General features: G+C 40.9%; 1 protein-coding gene across 7 annotated transcripts in view; it reads left to right on the top strand.

The window, feature by feature from the left end:
• Positions 1-14761, top strand: part of nfixb (nuclear factor I/Xb) — a 132935-nt gene that overhangs the window by 5962 nt on the left and 112212 nt on the right. For 4 of the 7 annotated variants that reach the window (XM_067476920.1, XM_067476930.1, XM_067476924.1 and 1 more), the window contains exon 2: positions 3551-3634. In XM_067476920.1, the coding sequence (XP_067333021.1) occupies positions 3551-3634 (84 nt within the window). Of the gene's footprint in view, positions 1-3550; positions 3635-7800; positions 8173-11451; positions 11488-14761 lie in introns of those variants that run through there. The other 3 variants (XM_067476918.1, XM_067476922.1, XM_067476926.1) reach the window with 3 other exon arrangements.

Below are 14761 nucleotides of genomic sequence, written 5' to 3'. Positions count from 1 at the left end.
TGACCACAGCACAAAATATGCCTAACACCTCTAAGTTTTACTAATCGACACTGGAATGTGAAGTCGTTTTAAGGGGGAGTAATGTGTTTGAATTATTTCTGGGTGAACAACACCTAGGCTCCGTGAGCTTCCCAAAATCGTGCTGTGACAGTGAGGTTGCCAGTTTTTTTTTTTCTTTTCAGACATCTAGTATGTGAGGCAGCTTTAGAGGTATTAGTGGTTGGATTTTTTTTTTTTTTTTTTTACTTTGGACAGAGCCAAACTAACTCTCTTCTTTCTTGATATTTATGGTAAGCTGGTTCAAACAACTAGACCTGTAGTTAGCATAATTTATGACCTCAGCACATTGTGACTCCACCAATTTCTGAACACACACAACCAACTAAAAAAATTAAAACTCAATTGTTACCTGTTATCCGGCACCGGTTGACACCTCCAATTGACTAATCACTGCTTTTGGACACTTGACTATAAGTTACCTGTGACCTTAGACGTGTTTGCTAAGAATTGTTGAATTATGCAACCAGCACACATGGTGCATTCTTATGTATTTTTTCTACCTGGTAAATGAAAGCCCAAAATTCACCTGGTAGCTCAGTTTTGATCCACACCAATTATTTAAAAGCTGATTTTGGTGTCGGTGACCTGTTGTTTGTCCTCTCTGTAACCCGAGCCTAAAAATGTACGTATTACTGGGAAGCACCTTGTGATAAATGCTCTTTTATGTTAACTTTAGCCCGTTGCTAACTTTGTCTGATATTTGATGCAGGGTACATGGTCCACAGTGAGTTTATTGAAGCTCCTTTGCTAAGAGCAGCTGCCTGATGCCGCAGGAAACATAATGAGGCTGAAATTACGGCCCAGAAAACTAGAACAATGGCCGATGTTGCCATATCCAAGGATAATTCTCTGTGCGATTGTTTCTACAAGAGACCCTTTTCACACTGGGTCACCATTTGACCCAATGTTCATCTAGAAATATTAATTATATCTGCATTAAAGGCATATTCGCTGTCTACAATTTCAAATGTAGACATTTGAAGAGCCAATCTGTGACTAACAGCCGAATAAATAAATCTTAAGGTTTCTCTATAGTTTTGCCTTAAGTTTAGAAATTAAATATTGGAACGCAACAACTAACATTCTACTTTATGTAATGTCCACAATTTTATTAATCCTCTCAGCTTACTTCTCAAATCACTTGAAGTGATTACTGACACTTCAAGTGGCACTGACCAAAACAAGTGTCCTCTATTCTTCAACCAAAGCTATAAAATTTTCTTTATCTCCACTTTCTATCGATAAATTGTAACAAGCCTCTTAGTTTTTTGTTTTGTTTTATTCTTCATTGCAGTCTTAAAAAAAAAAAAAAAAAAAAACTCCCAGACATCAAATGTCTCAAGCTTTTTCGGTGTTAATTACACAAGTCTGACTGTTTTAGCTCTAGGCCGGCCATATGGATTGGGCATATGCTGGATATATATAAAAACACATATATAATTGATACCATGCTCCATAAAAACTGACAGTCAGGGAGGGAGAAGGGGGCCAGTGCTGCAGGGAGCAACATCAAACAATCGTCCTGAAACAAATGATGCCCCTTTTGTGAGGCTTCATTCATTACCTGATTAATGTATTATCCTTGTTTTTATTCATTTTTTAATCTACCTTTTACCTGAATTGGCCTTGTAGTACAAATCATTTTTCAAGACTTAATGACTAAAGCCTGTCAGAAACAGGCAACCAGAACTACCAGCACGCCTCGTTCTGTGCTACACTGTGGTTATCAGCAGAGTAAAATATATCCTTCAGCTGGACGGGGCAGTTTAAGAGCTCAACAAGAAAGCCCAGGGAGTTTGACAAGGGCACTATTTAGTGGGACAAATGGTTTTCCTCTAGTGTTTCCCCACATATTAATGATGACAGGCCAGAGGTTCGGTGCTGAGGTTGAATGCCACGAGTAGTGTTTTCATAGTCATTTGGATGACTTGAATTCCAACTTTGTTTAATGTGGCTGTGCGCTCAACTTATTGTGAGGAAGAGAGGCTATGGTAAACAAAACCAATGTTAATCTTATGTTAATCAAAATGCCTGCTCGACCTTTTGCCACACAATACTGAGTGAAATCATACTCGCGCGCACACACACACACACACACCCTTCCTATATTACAGTAAAAGGGAAAGGGAAAAGGCTTGAGCTGTAACCTCTCATTCTGAAGGATATGAATAGCCTGTGTCTCCAGCCGCAGCTTGGTTAGCCTAAGTCTGGGACTTATTATAGTGCTGTGTGTTTATGCATGTGTCTGTGCATGTATTTCTTCAAGTGCAATCCTGTGTCACTCTGTGTGTGTGTGTGTGTGTGTGTGTGTGTGCATATGTATATGCTTAAGTAACCTAATGTCTGTTTGAATTCCATAAAAACTGTTTACCTCACATGCCAATAAAAGTATAAGTTTACATTTTGTTGCTCGCTATGAGCAATGTTTTATCCCGTTTTGGGTCCATGTTTGTTTCTGCTCTAGGTATGTTGAGAGATCAGAATTTAAAGTTCTAGGAAATGGGATTATTTCTCCTGTTCTGCCACACGTCTCCTCGTCCCATTGTGACTAAAACCTCCTTTCCCCTTACTCACATCAATTAGAGGTATTTTTATTAACCTAGCCATTTTTAGCCCACTTCTAACAGGTTTAGTTGATTTCTGAAACAGACTTTTACATGTAGCCTGCAGAAACCAATTTGTACAAGTTTGGACTTAAAAAGTAATAGCCACGGGCTGGCTAACCAGGCAGAACTGCCATCCCTGAACCAGATCCTCACTGTGTGGTTCCCTCCCATCCATGTTGTCTGGCCTGGCTGCCTCAATTGACAGCAGAACTGCAATGGATGCTCATTCAGAGCCAGAGTCTCTGCTGGCGTGTCCCACCGCATACAAATGAGCTGCGCTGAATAGAAACAAACACTTAGAATAAATACTTTACATGCATCTATCAGTGAATGCTATGTAGGGGCTGTAGTGTGGCCAAGAGCCCGTGTTTGTCTCTACTGTATGTGGGCAGATGTATGGCATCTGTGCCAAGTGTGTGTTGTATGTGAATGATTTGTGCTGAATCAGTGCATGCTGACAGAAAAGTGACCATGCAGGTGAAATTGCAGGGACAGGAAATGCCATTGTGTTGGAGTATTGTGCGCGGGTACGGCAGCTAAACACTTTGCTCCCCATTCAAGTGGTGGTGACTGGCAGGGCCTGCGGCAGGCCTCAGGCCTGCACAGCATATGGGCTCGGGCAGGCAGCACACACCATGCACTGTGTGTGTGTGTGTTGAATGTAAAGTTGAAAGATGCAGTATCTCCTGCTGTTATATGGTGGTGGGACTTGAAGATGATTATTAAATAGGTCAGCAGGAAAAGCAGCAAGATTAGGGAGATCAACATATCAAAAATCAGCTTTAAAAGGTTTAAATCCAGTTTCTTTTGTGTGTGTTTTTAATTTCTCTGAGCCTACAGACATTGTGATCTAATGAATAAATGACTGTTGTGTTACATTTCAGGCAACCGAAACCTTTCTGTTGAATGAAGAACCCTCCAGAGGTCCTGGGATGCCTGAATGCTTTGTAGTATCAGATTCATACAGGGTATGCATCTATTATTATTATTATTATTATTATTATTATTATTATTATTATACTGTATGTGTTTGCATTAAATTTGTTATTTGAGTCATTATTCATTACTATGACTGAGAGTCTGTTTTCCTGCTCGTGGTAATTGCACCACAATCATAATGTCATTCACAGCTCCCTCTACTCAGCTGCAAACCATTACAATCATTATTTCCACACGCACATTTAAGAAAAAACGGGGCCTTTGCAACTTTACCGAAGCGCCCTCGCCTTATGGGAGTTAAAATTATGACGATAATGTGCAGCACACATAGTTGTATAAAGCAAGAGGAAAACAAAGTTAAAGAAAGTAAGAAACAGATTTTCCTTGAAAAAAATAAAAAAGGAAATCCACCCAGTGAGTGCAGTAGATTTTCACTGATGAATGTGAGTGAATGAAAATGTAATTGTTAATGAGGTAGGAGCCAGTTTTCTAGGCTACAGTCTTTTTTTTCCCCCAGAGTTAAGACTCACGCCAAGTCTCACAGAGAATCTGGGTTGCTACAGTATATCGTGTGTCTCGGGGTACAGAAATGAACCATTATGGCCGTAATTGAGTAGCACGGCCGGTAAAGTAGGAGAGTTCTGGGGAGAGGGTGGAGCATTGGTGGAGCTGTATTGGATTCCAGGGGCAGTGAGTTCAAGAGCATCCACAGGAGAGTGTGTCCACCTCCAACTTCTCACCAGGAGGTCTGCTGGTGGGGGCCTGGTTGTGCTTAAAGTGCATCACAGCTTCCTTGTTTCTCTGTGAGTGTGTGTGTACACACACATCTTATTTCCCAAGTGTAGACAAATTCAGTACATATATGTTGTGAGGACAATGTAGCCAATTATCAAACGTTTGAGTAATTGATGGTTAGATTAACTGTTAGGTTGCGGTTAGCGTAAAGGTCCATTTTTAGTAGCTGTTAGCCCTCAGAGGGGTCCGTACCCAAACTATGGAAAGCACCTCCCTTTATTCATACTACGGGTGGGGTTTCAGATATGAACACGATCTACACATGCTATTGTGTACTTTTTTTGTTTTGTGTACAAAACTTCATAGTATCTCTGTACGTCAGCAACAAGCAGGAGAAGAAGAAGCGTCCGCTTGCTTGTTGTATTTGAATGAATGACAGGAAAAAGTTTAAGAAATGGATGTGAAAATAAATATTACATACCTTTGATGCTAGTTTGCTTTTCTGGCACATGTGCAGACGGTGCACTGGCAGAAAGTCCATGTGGACACAAATTTTTGGGCTGCACACGGTCGTCCGGAGAGATTCAGCCATGACTGGAGTGGACTTGGATGGTGATGAAATTTACATCAGGGATCCAGACACACAGATGTGAAAACTGTGAATTGGCCCTAAGGGGGTGTGGAATGCGTGTTTGCGCTAAGAATTTTTAAGAATGACATTATACAAAAAAAAAAAAAACCCCAACAACTTTTTGTTTATTGTCATGAAAATATTAATTTCACACCCTATTTTCTACCACCCTAAGTTTTAAACCTTTTGGCCTTTTGATTCCTTTAAATAAACGTGTGCCTACCTGATAGTATGACAAGTTCTGGCTTTATAGTGCAGATATGAGTTACAGTTTGAATAATTTGGTTGTGTGAAGGGTTGTTAATGCCTGTAGACTAATTAATAATTAATATTTTAAATTAATTTAATATTACTTTTAAAATTCTGAACACTTCAGCTAAGTAAACGTATTGCTGCTGATATATATATATATATATATATATATATATATATATATATATATATATATATATATATATATATATATATATATATATATATATATATATATATATAATCTTGATGTGCATAGCAGGTGATAAATAATTGTGGAAATACCAAACTAGAACAGTGGCTTTAACTGTTATGATAAAACAGAAACATAGTCCCTGACAAATGGATCCACTTTAAATCCTCCGAATATTATGCAGCTCATTAGCAACTGCTTAGAAAAAAAAAATGAAAAGAAATTTGTATTAGGTTTGTTTTTAATTGTCTAAAATTACTGTTGGCCAAAATAACCATAGTTTACATATGAAATTCTTCAAACGAACAATCAAATCTGCAGATATAAATCAACTTGTTGTTGCTATCCGTGCCCTAAATCAAGGCAGAGGAAGTCTGGCAGAAATAACTTGAAACACGTTTACTAAAATTGTCATTCTTTGTAGTTTTTAAAAACAAAACACATTAAAGACTAAAGTTAGACGCAAAGAAAGTCATTCTAAGAAGGAAACTTTTACTCTCATGTTTTGACACCTCCGGTGTATCAGTGGGGGTCCAAAACCACCACTTTCGCAAAAGCCCTCCACCATGTGTACTGTATATAAACTGTGGACTACTACAGCTGACATCTGCTCAGCCAAACACCACAACCACACTTTCACTTATCTTCCCTCTGCCGCGTCTCCATCTCCTTTTGCACCAGACACACAGCCAGGTGTGTCATCATAGCTGGCTGTGGTGTGAAACTGCCCGTGTTTGTTTCGGGCAAACTTACAGTTATTGTCGTCCGTGACCAATTAATTAATCTTTTTATGCTATTTTAGTATTTTTTTTGTTAGCAAAACTGCACAACAGCTCCGACCGAATGGGTGAAGTCATCACAACACCAGCCACTCTGCAGCAGTGGTAAATATGTATATTTGAAGCGTGTGAAAACGCCGAGCCGCAGTGGAGCCACCAACCGTAGCATATGGCTCTACCATGTGTTACTTAATGAGAGATTTACTCACACAGACCACTAAATGTGTGGCTCATTTAAGGGGCCGCGGCAGAGGAGTGTTTGCGAGAGTTGCATGCAAGTCGACAGTGGTGGGGAGCTCTCTGTAACCTTTTGCACTTGCGGGGCTTTTCATGACTCAGCGGCAAAAGTCAGTGGAAAACAATCAGCACCCCCCTCAACTGCAGCAAGTTATGATGTCAGTGCACCTGCCAAAAGGAAAAGGTGTGTGTGTGTGTGTGTTATAGGCTGTGACTGTGTGTTTCACAATAATAATGTATCATATTCCCAGAAAGGAACGCAGCTATCCTAAGCCTGTGCGGTGGTGAGGAGAAGAGGTTATAGTTTTGTGGTGTGCATACACTCCTGACCACACACTGTCTCCCCCCCTGCCTGCGTCTCTGGCCCGAGTATCTGGCCGTGTGCAGTAATTGGCCACACAGAGCCCAGATCTCTTTGTTTCGCCTGCAGAGGCTTGTGGTAGAAATACACAAGCAGTAGGCCTCATAAATCTGTGGGACTCCGATGTCAGGCCCAAAATTTCAGCTTTGCTTCTTTACAACGACTGCACTCCCGCCCAGATTCCCACTGTACCACAATCAGGATCCAGCTCTACAAGCTGCAGTTTATGGCATTTCATTATTTTGTTTTTATGTGAAATGTATATCACTCACTTTTCTTTGTCTGTGTGTGTGTCTGTCTGACAGACAGAGAGAGAGAGAGAGAGAGAGAGAGAGAGAGAGAGAGGGTTTCAGTTTCTTCACACACTCCAATTTAGCACAATTTAGTATATTGATGCTGTTCAGAGGCTGTGATTATATGTCTGTCTTCGTTGTTTGCTAGGTTTTTTGTACTTCATAGCGAACGCTGCCCTGAACTGTTTGGCTTGGCCTCACTTCACTGGTTTTTAAACTACAGTTGTGGGTTCCATGCTGGGTCAAATATGGTTCAGTAAATAAATAGATTTAACTGTGCAGTGCTGATGAGATAATGCACTGATTTAAATGCCTACAAATGAATGTAACCTTAGCCTTAATTGTTTTAGATTTGGAACAGAACATTTTAAAACGCATCAAAGTTTGATTCAGCTAAACACACAAACCACAGACTCATTTTGGTGGAATTTGTCTCTACATATGCTACAGAACATTTGCACAGGTTCTAGATGAGGCACATTGCTATTTTTGATATTATAACGCTGATCTACTCTGATGATGCGTTCACGTGTTACCCTCACCTGTCTGTAGAAATACGGCTCTTATTTCCTCTTATCATCTGCATTTAGACATTATGCAATGTAAAGAGCAGTAAACGCAACGGCCACATACACATTGCCATGTAAGGGACACAGGGGAAGCGCAGATATACTGAAGCCCAAAGCTTCTTCGTAGCCATCGAAGGGTGCGTCAAATACAAAGATATATTTCGTGTCAGAAGTCAAACACGGTGCCAGTAACACCTTGATGAATCGCTTTAAAAATAAATGTATATACGTTCACCATAAACGTCGCCCTTGCAGGAAAACGCGTTGCAAAGAGGAGAATGATAGAAATCCTGCACACGGAGGAGAGGGGAGGGAGACAAAGTTTTTTCCCTGAAAGTTTGTGCAAGCTTTCACTTTCTAGGCGGGGTTACTGTACGCTGCAGCAGCATGGAGTGAGAGAAACAGGACGGCGAGCGATTGCAATGCAGCACTATACCGAGCTTCCATCCAACTTAAATAAGCTCTCCAGTCCGCCTTTCTAATAATAACCATGTACTCCCCGTACTGCTTGACACAGGTAAATTGTCTTCTCTTATTTCATTGTTTCGCTAGTGTACAGCGGGGACGCCGCTTTTTATTGCACTGCTTCTGTCTCTTATTTTACATGTGTTTGTTTGTTGGATCCGAGCGTCTTTGTGCGACCTGCCTCAGTGCGGACAAAAACTTCACCTCTACTCTCCGACACTCCTCCCGTGTCGGAGCGCGTTTGTGGCGCCTGAAACTTTCTTGTGCGTCTCCGTCGCACATGGTTTTTGCAGTAGAAAATGGCGCTTCTCCCAAAATGTATTTCATATTAAAAAAAAAAAAAAAAAAAAAAAAAAAAAAAAAGGAGAGCGGCGTGCGAGAGGAGGAGGTGGAGGAGGAGGAGGGGGAGGAGGAGGTGAAGCAGAGCGCGGGGATAGACAGAATGCGGAGTTGTATATTACTGCTGTAAGCTTTTCCCCAAGTTTGGAGGCTCGCAGGAGATTTTGGCCGGCGAGAGGAGCTGCAGGAGAGCAGGGCGCAAACCGCCGCCGTTAGTGCTGCTTTCACGTGGAGCTGAGGCAGGGAGAGGCGAGATTGGACCTTAGTGTGTGTGTGTCTGTGTGTGTGTGTGTGTGTGTGTGTGTGTAATTATCAACTGTGAAGAAGAGCAGCATGCATCTTCTGACATAGTTTTCCGGAGCTCTGCTGCACCAGTTGACTGTTTTTACTAGTTGTTGCACTTGAATGTAACACAGGAGCACACGTGCAGTTACAGGTTAACAGGACACACACTGAAATGAACATCATCTTCTGTCTCATCATTTCCCATGTGTTTTTTTTGGGGGGGGGGGGGCAGATTGGTTTTCATATTACTCTTGATTAACTATTTGACTTCTCACACTTGAGGAATTGATTGACACCTAGTTCACAAACTAAATGTCTTTTTTCCCCCCAACTAGCTTCCATTTGGTTCACACCTTGGCTTTGAGCTGCTATTAATTTGTTAAATAGTTTTTGCTGGTTGCGTCAAATCTACTTCCTATTCAAACAGGCTTTTGTTATTGTTACTCTTTGCTGTTGTTGTTCTCATGGACATAATCAGAGTGACGAGATTCCCCACAGAGAGGACTGAGTAGCGGTTGAACTTGTTTTTTTTTTTAAAGACTGATACAGTGTGGTGATATGAGTCTCTTCAGAGCTTCTAATGGAACAATTGACCAATTTCTGACACCTCACTCTTACACTTGTTTAATTTTGAATTGCTCTTGAGTCATGTGCCATTTATTTAAATTTACCTCACTTTAAACATAATTAATCAGACTTAACTCACTCTGTTCATGCTGCAAACAGTCGCATTTGTCACACTAGTTTTTATTTGAAGTACAAACTTTACATCAGTGAAAATGCTTTTTGCAAACCTTTTCAGTGAGGTACGTGCACTATGGGCGAATGCACCACAATTGTGCGAAACTGGTCATTTTCAGCATGTGAAATCCGACACGTTAGCCGCCATCCATTCCCATTTTGAATCTGTGACTTTTTTTTTTAACATAAGTTTATGAAATGATCATTACACCTCTCTCCACTGTGTGTTTTTCAAAGCCACACAGTTGTGCGTTCAATAAAACCCTACATTTTAAAAAAGGTCTATATGCTTCCTCATTATACAGCTGCTGGAGTCTCACTTTTCTAAAGCAGACTTGTTTATCCCTCACTGACTTCATTTGACAGCGTGCTGCCAGGGCCCCGTTTGATGTGTAATTCATTCCTGATTTTTACAGTGGTTTTATTAAAAGACTTTTCCTCCCATCATATGCTTCTGACGACTCTGCTACCGGAGTCTGCGGGGATGTTCTCGGCTCCTCTCGTGCGGGCACAAGTCATGTCTGGTTTGCATTTAAAAACATTAGGAACAAGGATCGTGACGCCGGCCTCTTGTTGAGACCAGAAAAGGGAAAGGAGATTTTATTATTTTCCCATAGTTAGGCTCTTTATTGCATAAACTATTAAAGGCTACTTAGTGTGTTGCTTTAACTCTGAGGGTGAATCTGGAAACAACATGGAATGGAAATATAGGGACTGCTTGGTAAATTGTGATCACAAGAATCACACTTATTGCTACACGAGCAGAATATGCTGTGTCTAAGTTGCCAGTCGTATTTTTATTTTTTATTTTCTAAACTAATAGTTGTCAGGGTTGCATCTGCAAGCAGGCCTTCAATGTAGCTGTGATGACATAGTCTGTCACCATTTAAAACTATTTCTCTGCAGATCAACCCTAAAAGAAAAAAAAAAAAAGCATTTAATTTCACTACATAAATTTCCCTTAATTAAAACTAATTGGCAACAGAAGCCCATACAGTGTAATGTATCACACATGTTGCACATGATGGTAACTTGCAGTATGGAAGCATGTTTGCAGCATGGCACAGCCTCACTGTTGTATTATCAATTTGCAAATTTTGTATCCTTATGTGTGTGTTGTGTGCGCTCTCTCTCTCTCTCTCTCTCTCTCTCTCTTTCCCTCTCCCTCTCCACACAAACACACACCCTCACACATTCAGCATTCCCTTGCAGCTCCTTCTGCAGACGGAAAGGCACATTTTGTTTATTTAATTGCTGTTAATAATGAAAAATTCGAGCTTGGACCTTGGATATGGCAACAATTGTAAACAATCAAATGAATTATTAACTGTGATAAAAGCCTTGCTGGAGAGAGTCAGCGTGCTGGGATGTGACGGACGCTGCGTAATGGAAGCAAATTACAGAGACGCAGCTTTGAGAGGAGAGAAGCGTGTGCGTGTGGATGTGTGTTTGCTGTGTGACGTGTAGTGTGTTAGGAATAAAAATACATTTATATTTATTTATTTTTTAATATATCCCTAAGTGTTTTTCAGAAGAGACACACTGCTAGGACTCATATTTTTAAACTCCCTCTCTTCCTAAAATATTCTATAATGCAGACATTGACATTTCCTGCCTACGCTACCTTTGCCATTATTTTACCTTGTGAGTTTTTAACCAGTAACACTTTTTATTTGTCATTGTCATTATTTGTTTTTCCACACACTAACCTACCATCTAATCCTGCAGGCCACACTGACGCAGCACAAATCTGCACTCCCAAAACATGATTCTTTTTTTTTTTTGGGTTGTTGTATTGCATTGCTTTTTCAAAAATGTGTTGAGTACTTCATGCAGCTCTTAATGTTGTCATCTCTGTTTTCACTCGTGCGACATGTTAACATGTTCCTTCCCTCTGCCCCCCCTCTGGCCGCCTGGACGCTGACCCCTGCTCTCCTCGCCTCTTAACACCCTCTCAACACTAAAGTATTACCCTACTCACCTTATAAACAATGCCTTAGTGGTAAGTCCTGTTCAGTCCCTATTTGTTCAGCGTTGGGTGTGTGTGTTTTTTTTTAAATTTTTTTTTAATTCCATATTCCATTTTGATAAAGATGTTTGTGTGTGTGTTAGTGTGAGAGAGAGAGAGAGAGTCCTGCAGGGCCCTGTGTGCTGACCTGCACCTGGAATAATTAGCAGCTTGAGCAGGAGAGAGGGAAATAAATTTTTTTTTTTTTAATGTAGTTCACATTTCATATGTTTTTTTGTTTATTATTTTGAGCTTATTATTAGCTATTTACTCTGACTAGACAACACTTTTTTCGTTGCACGGTGCGGCAGCATAACTGGACAAGAAAACTGCGTGCAGCTCCGACGTTTTGTAACACACGTGTGTTTTAATGTGTGCATACATGAATATAGCATGCTACATGGTGAGGATGCCATTACAGCAGCTTGATTTATGGTGGTGTTTGCATTAAAAATGGGGGGGAAAAAAGTTCTCCATATTTTTAAACTCTACTTTGGATTTTTCTTTGACATCCTAAATGCATTAAGACTATAACCTGCGCTGCGCAGTTTATGTGTGTCATTGTCGTGCAACAGCAAGCTCTTACTGCTATTTGTTTAGGTGTGGACTAATTATCAGTAACTGATCTTATTTAAGACAACAGCATTTTTTTTAAGCTCTGTTTTCTTTAATAGTCAGAAGGCAGCTTTGCTTTGAGGTCACCCTCTCAGCGCACATGACTTATTGCCTTGTCCTCCCACTCTGAAGCTCCACAATGTTCTTTATCAGAGCTATATGTTGCTCCAAGAGGATGCAATGTGCGTTTCTTACGTCATCACCAGACGTTATCAGGTTTTATCAGAGAGCAGTGTTTTCAGTGAAAATACCACAACAATATTTAGAGGAGGAAAGCATGAGCTAGTTTGTTTTATGTGAAAATCTGATTAAATGAATGTAATCAATATCTGGCCTTTCAAGCAGGAACTTATTTGGTGAGTTGGCCCTTAACATCCCTCCTCTCTGCTCTCTCTGGCTCTCTCTCTGTCTCTTCCCAAGGCCTGGAAAATGAGTTGCAACAGCTGTTCAGGGGATTAAAATCTGATGGAAGCCCAGTCTGAATAAACAGAAATTGTTGGATTTTTCAGAATTAAAGACACACACACACACACACACACACACACACACACACATATATATTCTAATCTCTCTGTCTCTCTCTCTATATATATATTTTCAAAAAAAAAAAAAAAAATATATATATATATATATATATATATATATATATATATATATATATATATATATATATATATATATATATATAAATAAAATATATGTGCGCGTGCATGCATGCATGAAAGTGCACTCAGACATGGAAAGATGCACCAAAAAGCTTTGGTTCCATGTCTTAAAGCCAATTAGGCCTGTGAGTGGTGATCTTTGGATTAGCTGGGATGCCAGTTTTTCGGGCGACAGTGTGTCACCTTTTATCCTTCTCAAGCCAATTGCCGCTGCTTCATTTTTTTAAGTGAGCAGCAAAATCACATTGACAGGAATTATATTTGCCTTATTGCTTTGTATGGAGGGATTTTGGATCCGTCTTGGACTGTAAATGTACTGTACTGCTTCAGCCATAGAAGCTGTAAATCGTGTGATTATTTGTGTCTGTGCAGCCGATGGGGCACTTTGCTTCTGGCCACCAGACAGAAGAATGAACTCATAGTGCTTTTGACTGACAGGTAGGGCTGATCTAATGTTCTTTCTTGTAACTGAGCTGTGTGCACGCACGTGTAAGAGAGGAAGACAGGCAGGGAGCACCGGGTGAAATCGGAGTCCCCCGATTGGCTGTACGGCTGCTTTGTGCAGCGTAGAGGCAGCGCCGGATCTTTTCCCCTTCATCACAGGACACCAGGAGGTCATAACGCCAGACACTGCCTGGGACAATGTGTTCCTTTTACTTATTCATCGGTTACAGGCCAATCCACTACAAAAACTACCTACTTAAAAAAAAAAAAAAAGAACTGCTCTTTTACACATTGCAGTCCAGCTTTGCTCATTCAAGGGGGCATGTTTATGCATCTGTGCTCTCCCTCCGCTGGCATCACCGAAGGCCTCCTGCTAAGACATAGCAGTTCTCAAAATGGGATCTTTTTGTCATCTTCAACACTGGTGGTTTATTTGCATTCTAACATACACTCCGTATATCTTTGCACATAACTGAGACGCTTATGAAGGTTTCTGTGAGTAAATATTTCGTTAGTAATATACATTTTTCATCTGCTTATTGTCCGCTGAGGGCCACCGGGTCTCAGCAGCGGCACATTTACCACAGTTTTTGCAAAGAAATTCAGCGCTCTCTTTGGTGACAGAGACAAAGACGAGATGAGCTGGGCACATCTTGGCAGCAGGTGATATAGATTTGAATTAAGTAGCATGTTGTTTTTATCTCGCGCTGCATGCAGAGAGAGAAGCAGAACCAACTGTGTCTCATTCAGTATCAGCACAGCTGTCCCAGCATCCGTGGAGAATGGATTCCTACTGCTATTGCCATGGGAGGCTCCAGCCAAGAAGAATGAGAGGATATCCAGTGTGTGCGCTTGTGTTTTGAACGGAAGGCGAGGAGTGAGAGGAGAGAGTAAATATGCTGGTGTGTATGTGTGTTTGTGCGCATCAGTGTGTGTGTGTGTGTGATTTTCAATGTGTGGGTCATGTTGTCTCCACCCGCCTCACTTTCCTTCGCTCATGTCACCTCTGGCATGGATTAGTCTTTGGCACAACCCTGGCACTGCCCGAGGCCCCAGTGCGGTTCTGTGGTCGCCGATATGTTGTGCTGTTGCCATGGCTACAAAACACACACACACACACACACACACACACACGGTTGCTAAATTACATAATTGAGCTAGAATATACAGAGAAACACCAAATTCTTAGTGTACAATATGGGAGCTGAGAGAGGAGAAAAAGGCGGAGGGTGTTGAAAACCACTGAGACAAAGTGAGTCTTTACCAGAGGACAGAAATGCTTTGGTGGATTTTTGAGAGCGTTGTCATTGCTGAGCTTTAGTACATCAGTACAGCATGTTCTTTCCTCTGATTTTGAGTCATAAATCTTCAAAAGAGTGCTGCCATTATGTGGCTATTTGGAATTCTGTGACAAGCAGCCTGATGAAAACTGAGGATAAGGTGTTTGCGGTGACACGTGGTGTCTTTATTTGTGTGTCTGTGTGAAAAAATGGAGACAGAGAGAATGAGTGTGCGTATGACAGAGGGCGTGGCCCCTTTAGTTT

This window comes from Channa argus, chromosome 15, assembly GCF_033026475.1.
Source record: "Channa argus isolate prfri chromosome 15, Channa argus male v1.0, whole genome shotgun sequence".
NCBI lineage: Eukaryota > Metazoa > Chordata > Actinopteri > Anabantiformes > Channidae > Channa > Channa argus.
This window is presented reverse-complemented; position numbering and strand designations above follow the sequence as displayed.